Source organism: Coregonus clupeaformis, unplaced genomic scaffold (assembly GCF_020615455.1).
Source record: "Coregonus clupeaformis isolate EN_2021a unplaced genomic scaffold, ASM2061545v1 scaf0114, whole genome shotgun sequence".
Taxonomy (NCBI): Eukaryota; Metazoa; Chordata; class Actinopteri; order Salmoniformes; family Salmonidae; genus Coregonus; species Coregonus clupeaformis.
In genome coordinates, this window is record NW_025533569.1 from 208,172 (window position 1) to 227,537 (window position 19,366).

At 43.0% G+C, this 19,366-nt stretch overlaps 1 protein-coding gene and 1 long non-coding RNA gene across 2 annotated transcripts; both read right to left on the reverse strand.

Moving 5' to 3' along the window:
* Nucleotides 1–639: 639 nt before the first annotated feature.
* Nucleotides 640–1,886, reverse strand: LOC121582921. Its single transcript, XR_006658252.1, has 3 exons — nucleotides 1,650–1,886; nucleotides 1,006–1,195; nucleotides 640–910 (listed from the first exon to the last, which is right to left on the reverse strand). It is a non-coding gene; the product is annotated as an uncharacterized LOC121582921 (long non-coding RNA).
* Nucleotides 1,887–13,634: 11,748 nt separating this feature from the next.
* LOC121583569 lies at nucleotides 13,635–15,383 on the reverse strand. The gene is made up of 5 exons (XM_045213488.1): nucleotides 15,367–15,383; nucleotides 14,876–15,066; nucleotides 14,719–14,780; nucleotides 14,417–14,503; nucleotides 13,635–14,312 (listed from the first exon to the last, which is right to left on the reverse strand). Exons 1-5 carry the CDS (start codon nucleotides 15,381–15,383, stop codon nucleotides 13,731–13,733), a joined length of 939 nt encoding a protein of 312 aa, XP_045069423.1. The 3' UTR covers nucleotides 13,635–13,730.
* Nucleotides 15,384–19,366: the final 3,983 nt, after the last annotated feature.

Below are 19,366 nucleotides of genomic sequence, written 5' to 3' on the forward strand. Positions count from 1 at the left end.
CAGCGATGAGGGCTTTCAGGCTGGTCTCACTGACGGATTTCTCCATAGAGGTGTCTGTTAGGGTGGAGATCAAATCTTCAGCAGAGTCAGCCTTCACATCCTCATCAGTAGCGATCATGTCCTTAGTGCTCTCAGGGGTCAGTGCCATGTCAGGAGTGGAGTTCTGGGTGCTTGAGTCTGATGTGTGAACCTCTGTCATGGTCTCTGATGACTGGGTGGTCACCATGGAGATCTGTCTCTGAGAGGTGGCAGTGGTCTGTGTGTCTGTGTTCATATCTGTTGTCTGTGTTTCTGTCTGCGCCTGTGTCGAAGTGTTGGTAGTGGATGGCTTTCTCTCTGTCCTAGTTGCCATAGACGAGGTGATCAGAGGGACTCCAGGTAGCTGCCACTCCAGCGGGATGATGGCCAGGTTCCTAGCCAGGGAGAACTGGGAGAGGGAGCTCTACCCGGAGGAAAAGGGGGGTTAGGTTGAGGTCAGAGGGGAAACTGCCTGGATGTGTGAATCTCTGTCTGTCCGTATAGTAAGTCAGGTTTCAGTAACTTACGTGGGCACGTGGTAGAGTCGGAGAGTCAGGACTTATGTAAATTTTCTCCACATGGGTCTTCACTTGCCCGGGGTGTCCTTTGATTTGCCTGCATAAGACAATTGCAATACCCAATGATAAAACATTATGGGAAAGATCTTTTGCTCACAATAAAATATGATACAGCATGTTTGCTTGTCTCACAGAGTTCAGTCTTTGTCCCAAATTAGTTCCCTTGTCTGTTTCTGGTGTTGTACTTCTGGGTTCGTGGTCTTGAGATGATTTCAATAGCTGGACTTCAGTCCAGTCTTTCTCCCTCCCTACCTTTCCATTACTCTTGTCCTTGACCTTTTTGGTTGTAACATCTCCTCCAGACCAGTCTGAGCCTGTTTAGATTAGACATTTTGATTTTGAAGACACATCTTTCCAAGTGGAGCAATATCATTCTATATCTAATCAACAGACAACCCATAACACTCACCAGTATCAGATGCATTATCTTCGTCCTGGTCCTTTTTACTCTGTCTGTGCTGAGAGGGACGAGTTTTCTTCAGCTTGACTTTCCCTCCACAGCAGAAGAGAGTGAACAGCTGCAGGGCCGCCACAGCTGGATTGATGCTCTGCTTCTTCTCTTTCTGCTGGGTCTCCTTTGCTTTCTCCACAGGGGAGACCTCAGGGTCACAATCAGTACATCAGTTAGAAATCTACTGATATTTCAAACTACAATATCAATAGCCAATGAGCTCTAGTGTGTTTCCATGGCAAAATGTTACCCAATAATAACTAGGGTTAGTGCTATCCGAGATCCTTGAGACATCCCTACCCTAAACCCTAACCTTACCTCTACCCTTACCCTAACTCTAACCTTAACCCTTACCTTAACCATTTCAATTTCAACTTCAATGGGGGTAAGGTCAGAGTTGGGACGTTCCATGGATTCCGTTAAGACTTTTTAACTAGTAGGGCCTACCCCATCCGAAGGGGCATTGTGACATTATCACATTTGTCAAGCAGTGTCAAAGTATCAAATTCAACACAATATACTGTGTTTTCCTTATTGTGGTCATTATCAATTATCAAATGCATTGGCAAATCCTCATTGATAAGCAGGTTTGGATGTCTTACTGAGTTAGATCTTTGTTTAATGTCTTTTTCTGTTTCCGGTGTCGTTCTGCGTTTGTGGTCCTGAGATTTCTGAACTTCAATCCAAACTTTCTCTTTCCGAACCTTTCCTTTACTCTTGTCCTTGATCCTTTTCACATCACCTGCAGAATAGTCAGAGCCTGTAAGTGAAACATTTCCTCCAAGTGAAGCCTAAATAATTGTACTATGTAGCAGCACTAGTCAATAGACACCTCCTCACACTCACCAGTATCAGAGTCATTATTGTTGTTCGTATCGTGTATCTTTGTTGCCTTTCTCCCCTCACCACTCTGGGAGGGATCAAATGGTGTCTTCTTCATCCTGACGCAGCTCAGCAGTGTAAACAGCTGAAGAAAGGTCAGGGCTGGAGGGATGCTCTTCTCCTTGGGTTTATTTTTATGTTTATGTGTCTCCTTTGGTTGCTCCCTAGGGGAGACCAGAGGGACAGGGTCACTAAGTGTCTGACCCATAACACGCTAGGGTAGTGTACTGTTGTAATCAATCAAATCAGTTATAGGTTGAGAGATGTAGCTAACACGCTCTTCCTGAGCTTGTCTAACAATTTTAATGTGGTCTGGGATTATGTTAGAAGTGTGTTTCCATGGCAACGTTACCTCATAATGTTCCCTTAGAATAACTAGTGCTCCATCCCTGGTAAAGTGGCATTGTGACATCATCAAGTTCCAGAACACTGGAGCAGCCTATTACTATAGACCTAGTCTGCCTGTATGTCTGTATGTCTGTCTGTCTGTACAGATGTAGGATCACTCTTTTGTTGCTGAGATTTGTACTGCAGAGCAAGAAATGCAAACTTGTATTGTATTTCAAAAGGCTTCTAAAGTTTGTCATTTCCATTTTAAAATGTCAGACTTGATTTGCCCAAACAGAAAATGTATCAACCCCTACAAAAAATGTCCATTAATTATAATCCACATCATAATTCACATTTCCTGTTGCTGCAGAATTATTTTCCTGCTGTAGCAAACTGGCTCAAATTAAGATCCTACATCTGTATGTCTGTCTCTCTCTTTCCTTCTCTCTCCATCTCTCTCTCTGCCTGTACTCATATTCAACCTCTGCCTTCACCCTATTGCAGCACTTTATTTTCTCATCTATTGCCTGCCTGCATCATGTTGCAAGGAGAGTGTGGCTGAGCACAGGTCAATCACTCCACATTGAGAATGATTATACAGTTGATTATCAAGTGCCACACTCAACATATTACTACTGTTGGCAATCAGAATACATACTTGTTGTAGTCCAAGAGTCTACTCAGTGAATACATGCAGGCCAGCGGGCAAGAGTCATTGCAACACATCTATATTCACACCTCCTCTATGTCTGCACTATTAAAAGCAGATCGCTGCCACATGTAGCATAAGAGATACAGTGGGGGAAAAAAGTATTTAGTCAGCCACCAATTGTGCAAGTTCTCCCACTTAAAAAGATGAGAGAGGCCTGTAATTTTCATCATAGGTACACGTCAACTATGACAGACAAATTGAGGATTGTAGGATTTTTTATGAATATATTTGCAAATTATGGTGGAAAATAAGTATTTGGTCACCTACAAACAAGCAAGATTTCTGGCTCTCACAGACCTGTAACTTCTTCTTTAAGAGGCTCCTCTGTCCTCCACTCGTTACCTGTATTAATGGCACCAGTTTGAACTTGTTATCAGTATAAAAGACACCTGTCCACAACCTCAAACAGTCACACTCCAAACTCCACTATGGCCAAGACCAAAGAGCTGTCAAAGGACACCAGAAACAAAATTGTAGACCTGCACCAGGCTGGGAAGACTGAATCTGCAATAGGTAAGCAGCTTGGTTTGAAGAAATCAACTGTGGGAGCAATTATTAGGAAATGGAAGACATACAAGACCACTGATAATCTCCCTCGATCTGGGGCTCCACGCAAGATCTCACCCTGTGGGGTCAAAATGATCACAAGAACGGTGAGCAAAAATCCCAGAACCACACGGGGGTACCTAGTAAATGACCTGCAGAGAGCTGGGACCAAAGTAACAAAGCCTACCATCAGTAACACACTACGCCACCAGGGACTCAAATCCTGCAGTGCAAGACGTGTCCCCCTGCTTAAGGCAGTACATGTCCAGGCCCGTCTGAAGTTTGCTAGAGTGCATTTGGATGATCCAGAAGAGGATTGGGAGAATGTCATATGGTCAGATGAAACCAAAATATAACTTTTTGGTAAAAACTCAACTCGTCGTGTTTGGAGGACAAAGAATGATGAGTTGCATCCAAAGAACACCATACCTACTGTGAAGCATGGGGGTGGAAACATCATGCTTTGGGGCTGTTTTTCTGCAAAGGGACCAGGACGACTGATCCGTGTAAAGGAAAGAATGAATGGGGCCATGTATCGTGAGATTTTGAGTGAAAACCTCCTTCCATCAGCAAGGGCATTGAAGATTAAACGTGGCTGGGTCTTTCAGCATGACAATGATCCCAAACACATCGCCCGGGCAACGAAGGAGTGGCTTCGTAAGATGCATTCAAGGTCCTGGAGTGGCCTAGCCAGTCTCCAGATCTCAACCCCATAGAAAATCTTTGGAGGGAGTTGAAAGTCCGTGTTGCCCAGCGACAGCCCCAAAACATCACTGCTCTAGAGGAGATCTGCATGGAGGAATGGGCCAAAATACCAGGAACAGTGTGTGAAAACCTTGTGTAGACTTACAGAAAACGTTTGACCTGTGTCATTGCCAACAAAGGGTATATAACAAAGTATTGAGAAACTTTTGTTATTGACCAAATACTTATTTTCCACCATAATTTGCAAATAAATTAATAAAAAATCCTACAATGTGATTTTCTGGATTTTTTTTTCTCATTTTGTATGTCATAGTTGACTTGTACCTATGATGAAAATTACAGGCCTCTATCATCTTTTTAAGTGGGAGAACTTGCACAATTGGTGGCTGACTAAATACTTTTTTCCCCAACTGTAGGTAAACAGCCTTTATGCGACACCTTCATTATTCACCATCTTTGTCATCTGTATGGGAGAGCATGGGGAGGCAGTGCTGTGCTGCTATGCCTTAAAAGGCCACCAGAGAGCATCAAATGACTACATACAGTATGTCAATGACCAAATGTTGTATGTAAAGCAATCATGAATGGTTTTCTAATATACTGTTTAGTACAACGCATATCATAAAATAGTCTACACATCATAACATAGGCTACACACAAGTGCAAGTTTCAGTGGGGTAACTGAATTGATTCCCTTCAAAAATGTCAGTCCATTTATCCAATGAATCCTCCTGTTTCTCTCTCTCTCTCTCTCTCTCTCTCTCTCTCTCTCTCTCTCTCTCTCTCTCTCTCTCTCTCTCTCTCTCTCTCTCTCTCGCTCTCTCTCTCGCTCTCTCTCTCGCTCTCTTTTATCCTCCCAAGACCGTTACATGTGTAATATGTTTTTTATCCAATGATAGTAAAGATCATTAATGTTGCCATTAATTTGAAAACGATAAAAAACTGCCAGTTCAGTGTTTGGCTACAGTTTAGCCCTGCAGCTCTCTGTAAAGGCAGTAAGGCTCTTGCAGTCCAGTGAAGATTAGATTGCTTTACAGGCCAGTGAGCCTGGGTGAATCCACAGAGAGCCGCACACAAAGACTGGCACAGAGAGATCAGAGTGGTGCCTCCTGGGTAGTGATGATGAACAAACCTTGGCCTCTCCTGAAGACGATAACAAATGCCTTCATCCTCCAGCCAAGACCATTAGTGGCCAGATAAATGCAGGGTGTGTGTATGTGTTTCAGAGAGTTAATGTACATGTGGGTGTGTTGGTAGTAAGTGTTCTATAGAGGGACGATGTGTGTTTTCTTCTATGTGTGTCTGTCAGTGTGTTTATGCACTCTACCTAGTCTTCCTTTCAGACCCCTAGACACTTGTATGGCCACAGGGTGCATCCTGATGGCTTATTGGATTCCTTTTAGTGAGGGCCAGTAGCTAAACAAATAAAGGCAGCCATGTCTCTGTGTTATGACCTCCACCACTGTGGTCACAGCCGGCATGAAGTCTATTATACATTTACAGGATAAACATTTTAACTTCAAACATTAAACCAAGCAGAACTAGGTAGGACGGGGAATCATATACTGTACCTTGGGACTCTGGTCTAGTGGTGTTATCTCAGTGAATAGTGCAAGGTGTTGTAATATCAGAATCAATACACAAATATATGTGTATGTGCGTGCATGCATTCCTGCCTATCTGCCTGCGTTTGTGTGTGTGTGTACGTGCATGCATATGCCTGTGTGATTGAGTGCTGGGTTTAGGGAACTTGTCGTTCCATCATCATGATGGCACTGACCTTCTCTCTACCAATGTGTTTTGGCTAATGCAGTTTTCAGAGACTGGAGAAATCAATTGCTCAGTCAGGACAGGAGGTGGGCTTGCACACTGTAGTCAGTTTACTGAGCACAGCCTATCCCCTCTTGATTTGATTTGATTTATTAGGATCCCCATTAGCTGACATCAATGGTGACAGCTAGTCTTACTGGGGTCCGACACATAACGAACAAGACATTACAGACAAAATACAATTGACATACATTTAGAAACATGAACATGTCGTGTGTGTGCATCTATCAGTTACACATACATGTCAGTACATACAGTCGTGGTCAAAAGTTTTGAGAATGACACAAATACTAATTTTCACAAAGTCTGCTGCCTCAGTTTTGATGATGGCAATTTGCATATACTCCAGAATGTCATGAAGAGCGATCAGATGAATTGCAATTAATTGCAAAGTCCCTCTTTGCCATGAAAATGAACTTAATCTCAAAAAAACATTTACACTGCATTTCAGCCCTGCCACAAAAGGACCAGCTGCCATCATTTACATTTTAGTCATTTAGCAGACGCTCTTATCCAGAGCGACTTACAGTTAGTGAATGCATACATGTTTTTTTGTTTTTTTCATACTGGCCCCCCGTGGGAAATGAACCCACATCGCTGCCGGCCAAACCCTCCCCTACCTTGGACGACGCTGGACCAATTGTGCGCCGCCCATGGGTCTCCCGGTCGCGGCCGGCTGCGACAGAGCCTGGACCTCTAGTGGCACAGCTAGCACTGCGATGCAGTGCCTTAGACCACTGTTCCACTCTGGAGTATATGATCAGTCTATATACTGTATGTTGCATAATTATAATGGCATATATTAGCATATACAGTGAGGGGGAAAAAAGTATTTGACCCCTGCTGATTTTGTACGTTTGCCCACTGACAAAGAAATGATCAGTCAATAATTTTAATGGTTGGTTTATTTGAACAGTGAGAGACAGAATAACAACAAAAGAATCCGGAAAAACGCACGTCAAAAGTGTTACAAATTGACCTGCCCTCAATGTCAGTGATTCTCTCATTAACACAGGTGAGAGTGTTGCCGAGGACAAGGCTGGAGATAATATAATAATAATAATAATAATAATAATAATAATAATAATAATAATAATAATAATAATAATAATAATATAATAATAATAATATAATTAGCATGACAGATCACTCTGTCATGCTGATTGAGTTAGAATAACAGACTGGAAGCTTTAAAAGGAGGGTTGTGCTTGAAATCATGTTCTTCCTCTGTTAACCATGGTTACCTGCAAGGAAACACGTGCCATCATCATTGCTTTGCACAAAAAGGGCTTCACAGGCAAGGATATTGCTGCTAGTACGATTGCACCTAAATCAACCATTTATCGGATCATCATGAACTTCAAGGAGAGAGGTTCAATTGTTGTGAAGAAGGCTTCAGGGCACCCAAGAAAGTCCAGCAAGCGCCAGGACCATCTCCTAAAGTTGATTCAGCTGCGGGATCGGGGCACCACCAGTGCAGAGCTTGCTCAGGAATGGCAGCAGGCAGGTGTGAGTGCATCTGCACGCACAGTGAGGCGAAGACTTTTGGAGGATGGCCTGGTATCAAGAAGGGCAGCAAAGAAGCCACTTCTCTCCAGGAAAAACATCAGGGACAGACTGATATTCTGCAAAAGGTACAGGGATTGGACTGCTGAGGACTGGAGTAAAGTCATTTTCTCTGATGAATCCCCTTTCCGATTGTTTGGGGCATCCGGAAAACACCTTGTCCGGAGAAGACAAGGTGAGCGCTACCATCAGTCCTGTGTCATGCCAGCAGTAAAGCATCCTGAGACCATTCATGTGTGGGGTTGCTTCTCAGCCAAGGGAGTGGTTTCACTCACAATTTTGCCTAGGAACACAGCCATGAATAAAGAATGGTACCAACACATCCTCCGAGAGCAACTTCTCCCAACCATCCAAGAACAGTTGCTTTTCCAGCATGATGGAGCACCTTGCCATAAGGCAAAAGTGATAACTAAGTGGCTCGGGGAACAAAACATCGACATTTTGGGTCCATTGCCAGGAAACTCCCCAGACCTTAATCCCATTGAGAACTTGTGGTCGATCCTCAAGAGGCGGGTGGACAAACAAAACCGCACAAATTCTGACAAACTCCAAGCATTGATTATGCAAGAATGGGCTGCCATCAGTCAGGATGTGGCCCAGAAGTTAATTGACAGCATGCCAGTGCGGATTGCAGAGGTCTTGAAAACGAAGGGTTAACACTGCAAATATTGACTCTTTGCATAAACTTAATGTAATTGTCAATAAAAGCCTTTGACACTTATGGAATGCTTGTAATTATACTTCAGTATACCATAGTAACATCTGACAAAAATATATCATATCACTGAAGCAGCAAACTTTGTGAAGACCAATACTTGTATCATTCTCAAAACATTTGACCACGACTGTACACACAACAAGTAGGCCACATGGGGGAGAGGCGTGGTGCCAAGAGTTGTTCCTTTATTAGTTTTTTGAAACCAGGTTTGCTGTTCACTTTAGCTGCGCTATATGAGATGGATAAAATAATACTGTATGTTTCCTTGAATTTGTTCTGGACCCAGGGAGTGTGAAAAGACCCCTGGTGGCATGTCTGGTGGGGTAAGTGTGTGTGTGTGTCAGTGCTATGTGTAAGTTAACTATGCAAACAATTTGGAATTTCCAACACATTAATGTTTCTTATAAAACAAGATGTGATGCAGTCAGTCTTTCCTCAGCCATAGTATTAATATTAGCCCTCTGACTACAATGAAGAGCAAGATATGCCGCTCTGTTCTGGACTAGCTGCAGCTTAACTAGGCCTTTCTTTGCAGCACTTTACCATATGACTGGACAATAATCAAGATAAGATAAAACTAGAGCCTGCAGGAATTGCTTTTTGGAGTGTGGTGTCAAAAAAGCAGACCTCTCCCCATCTTTACAACCATTGAATCTACATGTTTTGACCATGATGGTTTACAATCTAAGGTAACACCAAGTAATTTAGTCTCCTCAACTTGTTCAACAGCCACACCATTCATTACCAGATTCAGCTGAGGTCTAGAATGTAGGGAAGGATTTGTAACAAATACAATGCTCTTAGTTTTATAGATGTTCAGGACCAGTTTATTACTGGCCACCCATTCCAAAACTGACTGCAACTCTTTACTAAGAGTTTTAGTGACTTCATTGGCTGTGGTTGCTGATGTGTATATGGTTGAATCATCAGCATACATGGACACACATGCTTTGTTTAATGGCAGTGGCAGGTCATTGGTATTAATAGAAAAGAGTAGAGGGCCTAGAGAGCTGCCCTGCGGTACACCACACTTTACGTTTGACATTAGAGACACTTCCGTGAGTTCTATGAGATATATAGCTCTGAATCCACGATATGACAGAGCTTGAAAAGCCATAACACATACATGTTCTCAACAACAGGTTATGGTCAATAATATCGAAGGCTGCACTGAAATCTAACAGTACAGCTCCCACAATCTTCTTATTACCCATTTCTTTCAACCATTCATCAGTCATTTGTGTCAGTGCTGTACATTTTGATTGTCACATAATTTCTCAATTTGCAGTAAGTCAGCCAGTTAGATGTGCAGCCAGACTTATCAGCCACTCCTTTTTCCCCATCTCTTTCAGCCATACAGTTTTTTTTATTCCTTGTCAATCCATGGAGCCTTAATAGTTCTAACAGTCAGTTTCTTAACAGGTGCATGTTTATCAATAATTGCAAGAAGCAATTTCATAAATTCATAAAGTGCATCATCTGTATGCTCCTTATTAATCACATCAGAACAACAAATATTTTCAACATCATCCACATGAGTCACAGCAAAATCTTTTGTATGATCTCTTATACACTATTTTAGGACCAGCTTTTGGAACTTTGGCTTTCCTGGATATAGCCACTGCATCCAATGGGTACAGATACAGCTTTAGAACAAAGTTCTACAGTATTAGTAAAAATGTAATAATAATTTTAAAAAATACATGTGGATGATTTTGTTCCTGTAGTGTTTGTAAACAGCCTGGTAGGTTGATTATTAACCTGAACCAGATTACAGGCACTGGTTACAGTGAGAAGCTTCCTTTTGTTTGGACGACTTGATGAAAACCACTCAAAATTCAGGTCCCCAAGAAAGTAGACCTCTCTGTTTACATCACATACACTATCAAGCATTTCACAAACATTATTTAGATACTGACTGTTAGCACTTGGTGGCCTATAGCAACACCCCAAAAGGAAAGGCTTCAGATGTGCCAAGTGATCCTGCAACCACAACACTTCAATAACACTTGACAAAAATCTACTCTAAGCATTACAGGGAAATGGCTCTGAATATATACAGCAACACCTCCTCCATAAGCATTCCTGTCTCTTCTATAGATGTTATATCCTTGTATTGCTACTGCTGTATCATCAAAGGAATCATCTAAGCGTGTCTCAGAATGGCTAATGGATGTTTGCCGTTGATGAGGAGGAGTGAAAGAGATGGGGTTTAATACTGGCAACCTGTTGAATCTCACTCACTGTGTCTTCCTGGACAGGAAGTGGAAGGTGTGGAAATACATTAGCTCTACCAATGGATTACTTTAATATCTCTATCATCGTCCTCTAATAATCCAATCTCTCTCTCTCTCTCTCTTTCTCTCTCTCTCTCTCTCTCTTTCCATACCTCCCCCTCTACCTTCCATCAGTGTGCTCCACCAGTAAACGACTAGCCTGTGGAGAACTTCAAAGAAGGTCCTCAGGGCTCCCCACTCCCCAGTGTAGGGATGGAGAGATGCTATGTCTGTTCCATGGGGTCTCACTGACAGAGCGATGTCTGTGGAATTAACAATACAACTCTACGGTTCAGAGGAAGGGAGAGAGAGAGAGAGAGAGAGAAGAGAGAGAGAAAGAGAGAGAGAGAGAGAGAGAGAGAGAGAGAGAGAGAGGAGAGAGAGAGAGAGAGAGAGAGAGAGAGAGAGAGAGAGAGAGAGAGAGAGAGAGAGAGAGAGAGAGAGAGAGAGAGAGAGAGAATCTGCATCATATAGTATTATATTATCACAGTTTTTCCCAACTCCAGTCCTCCAGTACACATTTGTATTGTAGCCCTGGACAAAAACACCTGATTCAGATGTCAAGGGCTTGATGATTAGTTGACAAGTACAATCAGGTGTGCTTGTCCGGGGCCACAACAAGATATCTATTGTTGGGGGCAGTGGAGGCTCCTCATAAGTGGAGGACGGTTCATAATAATGGCTGGAGTGGAATGGCTGGAATGGAGTGAATGGAATGGTATCAAACAGATGAAAACCATGTTGTTGATACCATTCCATTTACTCCATTCCAACCATTATTATGAGCTGTCCTCCCCTCAGCAGCCTCCACTGGTTGGGTGTACTCGAGGACCGGAGTTGGGAAACACTGTAGTAGAGTATAAAAATGTTTTGTCTATCAAACCCATTCATTGTTTCAGAGTCTCGTACCAAGCTGTGTATATATTCTTCCCATGATGGCTCATAGTGTCTCAGATTGCTCAGGGGACATTCATACATTACTGTCTTATTGCTCTCCCTCTGCAGCTAGACACTAATGAGAAACAGTTGACTGTTCATTCCAGCCCTCAGTCATACATCCACACACACATACACACACACACACAGATATGCATGTGCACCCACGCATGCATGCATAGGAACGCATGCACACACACATTAATGCAGACACGGACACACACAAACATAGGCATGCATGCATAGGCATGAGCGCATGTACGCAAGCACACGCACGCACACACACACACACACACACACACACGCACACTCACACACTGTCCATCATGTCCTATGAGCAGGGTAAAGACAGAGCCAGCAAAAACAGCAGCTGACAGACCGTAATAGAGCCTGGCTGTCAATGTGTTGTCAGGAGTATCCCCCTGAGGATAGACTGGTCACTTAAAGCCATGATTACTCTTGATAGGTGTTAGCCTGGTGTTACAGTACAGTGAGGGGAGCTCGGCCAGGTCAAGGGATTCTCATAGCTCAGGATCTAGAATAGCCCCTGGCATAGATAGCCTACCGAAGTGTGAAAAGAGTGTGGATCTCTATTAATTGTCCTCACTGTAGTAATACTTATCTAACTGTGCAGTCATATGAAAAGTACTTGGATTAAAATGATGATGTAATATTTTATTTCACGGACATGTTGGAGGTGTGTTTGAGCGTCCAGTGAACCTCATCAATGTTACAGTCTCTAGAGCAGAGAAATGGCTTCTCTCAATGTCCTTGTAACTAGATCACTGTGATGCCCTGACCACTTCATGTGGATAGAGGAGTGGGTGTGTGCGTGTGTGTTTTTGTGTGTGTAGGTGTGTGTCCGTGCATGTCTGTATGTACATGCATGTCTGTTTGTTTGTACACCTGGGTGAGAGAACCTTTGATCCTCTTATTGGGGAGTTGAATATTTGAATTCCTAAATGGACACATCTCACCATCCCTTGTACTGTCTCTCCTCTTTATTCACCCATTAATCCCCCTCTCTCTTCTCTCTCTCCCCTTTCAGAGTTAATATGTTCTGCGTCTTTTCTAGATTAACAATCATCAAAAATACATGTACAGTGTCTATGTTATGTTGATTTAATTCAATGTCTACTTTATCAACAGTATGTTGATGTCAGGCTGGTCTTTGTTGTGGAGAGTGCACTCATGTAGGACTAAGATGTTTCTCAGGTTAAAGATAGAGCTTGGCTGTAGCCTAAAACGATGTGCTGCAACTACTTCTCTCAGCTCATTATCCATGCATGTAGGCCACTGGAATATGCAGCTCTGGGGAGGCTGTACATCTGGTGACCGCAGGCATGACAGAGACAGAAAAGTGCAGTTTGACAGAAATCGTACCTGTGAGAATTCATAAAATAACTACATTCTCAAAGTCATGGATAAAGCTCACTATTCTGTCACCCTTCAAGATGATAAAACGACAAGATCACGCTCCAGAGTTATCTTACAAGGACTACATCATGATGTGTGAAAACATGAGGTACATACAGTATGTGTGGTACTCCATTACTCTGATGACACCAATATATCCTCCCTGCTGTAATATAGGCAAAGAGAATGAGGCTGTAGTATGATAATGTTCCTATCGTCCCTATTTAGGTTGACTTATTTCACCAATCTCCCTGTAATCTGTTGGAAACCCACCAGTAACACAGCACCTTCAGGCCTCTCAGATATGTGGTGATATGTGGGCTCTATTTTAAGCATGTGAATCAAAAATAATTAGGCCCTGAGATTGCGAGGCGTTATTAAAATGCTAAACAGTTGAAGGGGTGGATAACAAGACAATCTAAACCTCATCAGGACATGGGAGGGAAGGACGGAGGGAGAAAATAGAACACGTCTGCTTTGTATTCACTGTGGGTGATTGTTATTTCAAATATTACAGAATGTAATATGCCCATGGATAATTATTGACCAAATTAACTCAATGCTGATGTATTCACTCTTCCCTACCTGTAGTGGTTTGATATAATTTTTGTTTATTTATAATTTTTTGTGAATTTAAAACACATATGCCTTACCTAAGCATTCTGCTTCACATATCAACAGTAGTGAACATTTGCTGCAGAAATATTAACTGTTTTTATTAATTGATCATAGTATAGCTTTTGCTATATTGAAATGTTCATTAGGCCTACAGCTCGGTCTCCACTGTCAACATGTAGTCATAAAGTGCTGCAAGCTCCAGTAGCTTTGCATCCTCATTGGCATTATCAGTTGCAGGGCTAGCGGAGGCAGCCATATCCTTCATCTCATTGTTATCTTCCTCATCCTCAGCGATGAGGGCTTTCAGGCTGGTCTCACTGACAGATTTCTCCATAGAGGTGTCTGTTAGGGTGGAGATCAAATCTTCAGCAGAGTCATCCTTCACATCCTCATCAGTAGCAATCATGTCCTTAGTGCTCTCAGGGGTCAGTGCCATGTCAGGAGTGGAGTTCTGGGAGCTTGAGTCTGATGTGTGAACCTCTGTCATGGTCTCTGATGACTGGGTGGTCACCATGGAGATCTGTCTCTGAGAGGTGGCAGTGGTCTGTGTGTCTGTGTTCATATCTGTTGTCTGTGTTTCTGTCTGCGCCTGTGTCGAAGTGTTGGTAGTGGATGGCTTTCTCTCTGTCCTAGTTGCCATAGACGAGGTGGTCAGAGGGACTCCAGGTAGCTGCCACTCCAGCGGGAGGATGGCCAGGTTCCTAGCCAGGGAGAACTGGGAGAGGGAGCTCTACCCGGAGGAAAAGGGGGGGTTAGGTTGAGGTCAGAGGGGAAACTGCCTGGATGTGTGAATCTCTGTCTGTCCGTATAGTAAGTCAGGTTTCAGTAACTTACGTGGGCACGTGGTAGAGTCGGAGAGTCAGGACTTATGTACATTTTCTCCACATGGGTCTTCACTTGCCGGGGTGTCCTTTGATTTGCCTGCATAAGACAATTGCAATACCCAATGATAAAACATTATGGGAAAGATCTTTTGCTCACAATAAAATATGATACAGCATGTTTGCTTGTCTCACAGAGTTCGGTATTTGTCCCAAATTAGTTCCCTTGTCTGTTTCTGGTGTTGTACTTCTGGGTTCGTGGTCTTGAGATGATTTCAATAGCTGGACTTCAGTCCAGTCTTTCTCCCTCCCTACCTTTCCATTACTCTTGTCCTTGACCTTTTTGGTTGTAACATCTCCTCCAGACCAGTCTGAGCCTGTTTAGATTAGACATTTTGATTTTGAAGACACATCTTTCCAAGTGGAGCAATATCATTCTATATCTAATCAACAGACAACCCATAACACTCACCAGTATCAGATGCATTATCTTCGTCCTGGTCCTTTTTACTCTGTCTGTGCTGAGAGGGACGAGTTTTCTTCAGCTTGACTTTCCCTCCACAGCAGAAGAGAGTGAACAGCTGCAGGGCCGCCACAGCTGGATAGATGCTCTGCTTCTTCTCTTTCTGCTGGGTCTCCTTTGCTTTCTCCACAGGGGGAGACCTCAGGGTCACAATCAGTACATCAGTTAGAAATCTACTGATATTTCAAACTACAATATCAATAGCCAATGAGCTCTAGTGTGTTTCCATGGCAAAATGTTACCCAATAATAACTAGGGTTAGTGCTATCCGAGATCCTTGAGACATCCCTACCCTAAACCCTAACCTTACCTCTACCCTTACCCTAACTCTAACCTTAACCCTTACCTTAACCATTTCAATTTCAACTTCAATGGGGGTAAGGTCAGAGTTGGGACGTTCCATGGATTCCGTTAAGACTTTTTTAACTAGTAGGGCCTACCCCATCCGAAGGGGCATTGTGACATTATCACATTTGTCAAGCAGTGTCAAAGTATCAAATTCAACACAATATACTGTGTTTTCCTTATTGTGGTCATTATCAATTATCAAATGCATTGGCAAATCCTCATTGATAAGCAGGTTTGGATGTCTTACCGAGTTAGATCTTTGTTTAATGTCTTTTTCTGTTTCCGGTGTTGTTCTGCGTTTGTGGTCCTGAGATTTCTGAACTTCAATCCAAACTTTCTCTTTCCGAACCTTTCCTTTACTCTTGTCCTTGATCCTTTTAACATCACCTGCAGAATAGTCAGAGCCTGTAAGTGAAACATTTCCTCCAAGTGAAGCCTAAATAATTGTACTATGTAGCAGCACTAGTCAATAGACACCTCCTCACACTCACCAGTATCAGAGTCATTATTGTTGTTCGTATCATGTATCGTTGTTGCCTTTCTCCCCTCACCACTCTGGGAGGGATCAAATGGTGTCTTCTTCATCCTGACGCAGCTCAGCAGTGTAAACAGCTGAAGAAAGGTCAGGGCTGGAGGGATGCTCTTCTCCTTGGGTTTATTTTTATGTTTATGGGTCTCCTTTGGTTGCTCCCTAGGGGAGACCAGAGGGACAGGGTCACTAAGTGTCTGACCCATAACACGTTAGGGTAGTGTACTGTTGTAATTAATCAAATCAGTTATAGGTTGAGAGATGTAGCTAACACGCTCTTCCTGAGCTTGTCTAACAATTTTAATGTGGTCTGGGATTATGTTAGAAGTGTGTTTCCATGGCAATGTTACCTCATAATGTTCCCTTAGAATAACTAGTGCTCCATCCCTGGTAAAGTGGCATTGTGACATCATCAAGTTCCAGAACACTGGAGCAGCCTATTACTATAGACCTAGTCTGCCTGTATGTCTGTATGTCTGTCTGTCTGTACAGATGTAGGATCTTAATTTGATCACTCTTTTGTTGCTGAGATTTGTACTGCAGAGCAAGAAATGCAAACTTGTATTGTATTACAAAAGGCTTCTAAAGTTTGTCATTTCCATTTTAAAATGTCAGACTTGATTTGCCCAAACAGAAAATGTATCAACCCCTACAAAAAATGTCCATTAATTATAATCCACATCATAATACACATTTCCTGTTGCTGCAGAATTATTTTCCTGCTGTAGCAAACTGGCTCAAATTAAGATCCTACATCTGTATGTCTGTCTCTCTCTTTCCTTCTCTCTCCATCTCTCTCTCTGCCTGTACTCATATTCAACCTCTGCCTTCACCCTATTGCAGCACTTTGTTTTCTCATCTATTGCCTGCCTGCATCATGTTGCAAGGAGAGGGTGGCTGAGCACAGGTCAATCACTCCACATTGAGAATGATTATACAGTTGATTATCAAGTGCCACACTCAACATATTACTACTGTTGGCAATCAGAATACATACTTGTTGTAGTCCAAGAGTCTACTCAGTGAATACATGCAGGCCAGTGGGCAAGAGTCATGGCAACACATCTATATTCACACCTCCTCTATGTCTGCACAATTAAAAGCAGATCGCCGCCACATGTAGCATAAGAGATAGGAAGCCTCCCTGGCTCAGCGCCTGTTAGTGTCAGATTTGAAGAGCTACATGTCAGCCTGATAATTACTCTGTGTCATCCGCTGAGGCAATTAGTGATAATAGCTCACACAACGTGATAGGCTAACACCTCTGTAGGTACCTGGATGGATCACAGTAGCTTATCCACTTCACTCAGACCACTAATGATAGGTTTGCAGGTATGCACGCACACACACACAAACACAAACACACACCACATGCACTCACTCACACACACACACACACACACACACACACACACACACACAGGCACACATGTCACACTCACACACTCCTATTGTCATACAGTAATGGTTGGTGTAGGTGGACTGCGGGACCATGGGTCGTAGGTGTTAACCAGATGAGAGGCGACTGCAGGACCATGGGTCGTGGTTGTTAACCAGACGAGAGGCGAATGCAGGACCATGGTTCGTGGTTGTTAACCAGACGAGAGGCGACTGCAGGACCATGGGTCGTGGTTGTTAACCAGACGAGAGGCGAATGCAGGACCATGGGTCGTGGTTGTTAACCAGACGAGAGGCGACTGCAGGACCATGGGTCGTGGTTGTCAACCAGACGAGAGGCGACTGCAGGACCATGGGTCGTGGTTGTTAACCAGACGAGAGGCGAATGCAGGACCATGGTTCGTGGTTGTTAACCAGACGAGAGGCGACTGCAGGACCATGGGTCGTGGTTGTTAACCAGACAAGAGGCGACTGCAGGACCATGGGTCGTGGTTGTTAACCAGACGAGAGGCGACTGCAGGACCATGGGTCGTGGTTGTTAACCAGACAAGAGGCGACAGCAGGCTGGCTGTCATAAATGCTCTCAGAGAGACCTGTGACACTGCGCATACTAATGACAACTGAATTATTCATCTGGAGCGCGGCAACATCCAACAGCAGCGCAGCTAGCTAACGGCCTGGTTTATATCAGTCAGGGATGAGAGGCCTTATCTACATCACAGCAACTCTAACCAACGGCCTAAGTGATGCTATATGCTAGACAGAGGAGAAAAGAGGGATCATAGACAACAGAAAAGAAACAGACTGCAGCTAGCTGAATGTAATGGGGAGCAGAGATGGAAGAGGCTTTTTCTATAGTGCAGTAGCAACAGTATATGTCTGTTGAGAGCACTAGTGGTAGGGGTGATTTACACTCTCTCTTTATGATGGTCCATGTCAATGCCCTGTTTAGCATTGATATAACGATACAGAAAAAAGCATGGAAGAAAATTACATTTACATTGGCCTCCCTAGCTGGGATGAGATAACAAAGATATCATCACTGTGTGGCTGGTACTCTAATTTATTGATGTTGTGTGAGGAAGAAAGTGGTGCTCTCTCCATATGACATATAACACACACACACACACACACACACACACACACACACACAGAAAGACAGTTTATCTGTCCATGTCGTCTGGTGGTCGACTCCATAGAATCCTATTAAATTACAAAAGGGTCTATGTCGTAATCCCTCACAGTTAGAGATGGGGGTGATAAAGGCAGCTATTTTCGTCAGGAGAAATCCAAACCAGTCTAATTGGAATGAATGGCAGTAGAGGCATCGGTGATGCATTTCCTGTTTTTACTTCTGCAAGAAAATAAAAGAAAGGTATGAGAAATATCAGAAGTTGTGTAATAGAAATATTGTAACCCCAAAATATTGACATATAATTATAAATGCAGTTTATACAGGTTTATACACATTTTCGGTCTAAGTAGCCTCTAAAATATATGTAAACAGACCGTAAATGTCAACATTTGTATTTTCTTAGAAAGCTGTGAGTGTTATTATATTATACAATATCAGTACTTGTTGCATTTAAAACTTGTCTAAATCCTATCATCAACTGATTTCAGCAAGTGTATGCTGTGGATTGACTGCATTGTTTAAATGGAATATTGGCATATTGGCATAATTTGAAAAATTTATGGAATCATTCTTCTAAAACTGGCTGGCTATAGCTAGCAAACATACAATGCAGATAATCTCCAAATTCATTGTTTTACACAATATCTTATCACAGCACTGGCAAACCATGTTTCGTCCAATGCGAGGTGAGTAATCGCTGTCCTGATATCCAGAAGCTCTTTTTGGTTATAAGAGACGATGGCAGAAACATTATGTACAAAATAAATTACAAATAACGCGGAAAAACACACATAATAGTACAATTGGTTAGAGGGTTGGTTAGAGGGCTGTAAAACGGCAGCCATCTTCTCCGGCGCCATCTCGCCAATGAAAAAAGGGTAGGTAACAACACATCTGCCACACTGATCCTCAACACGGGGGCCCCTCAAGGGTGCGTGCTCAGTCCCCTCCTGTACTCTCTGTTCACCCATGACTGCATGGCCAGGCACGACTCCAACACCATCATTAAGTTTGCCGACGACACAACAGT

Excerpts from the sequence above, each read along its gene's own strand:
- LOC121583569 (XM_045213488.1), bottom strand. Across the intron at positions 14,504-14,718 it reads AGGACAAGAGTAATGGAAAG|GCAAATCAAAGGACACCCCG; the intron begins GTAGGGAGGGAG and ends TGTCTTATGCAG. Across the intron at positions 14,313-14,416 it reads CGACTCTACCACGTGCCCAC|AGCTCCCTCTCCCAGTTCTC; the intron begins GTAAGTTACTGA and ends TCCTCCGGGTAG.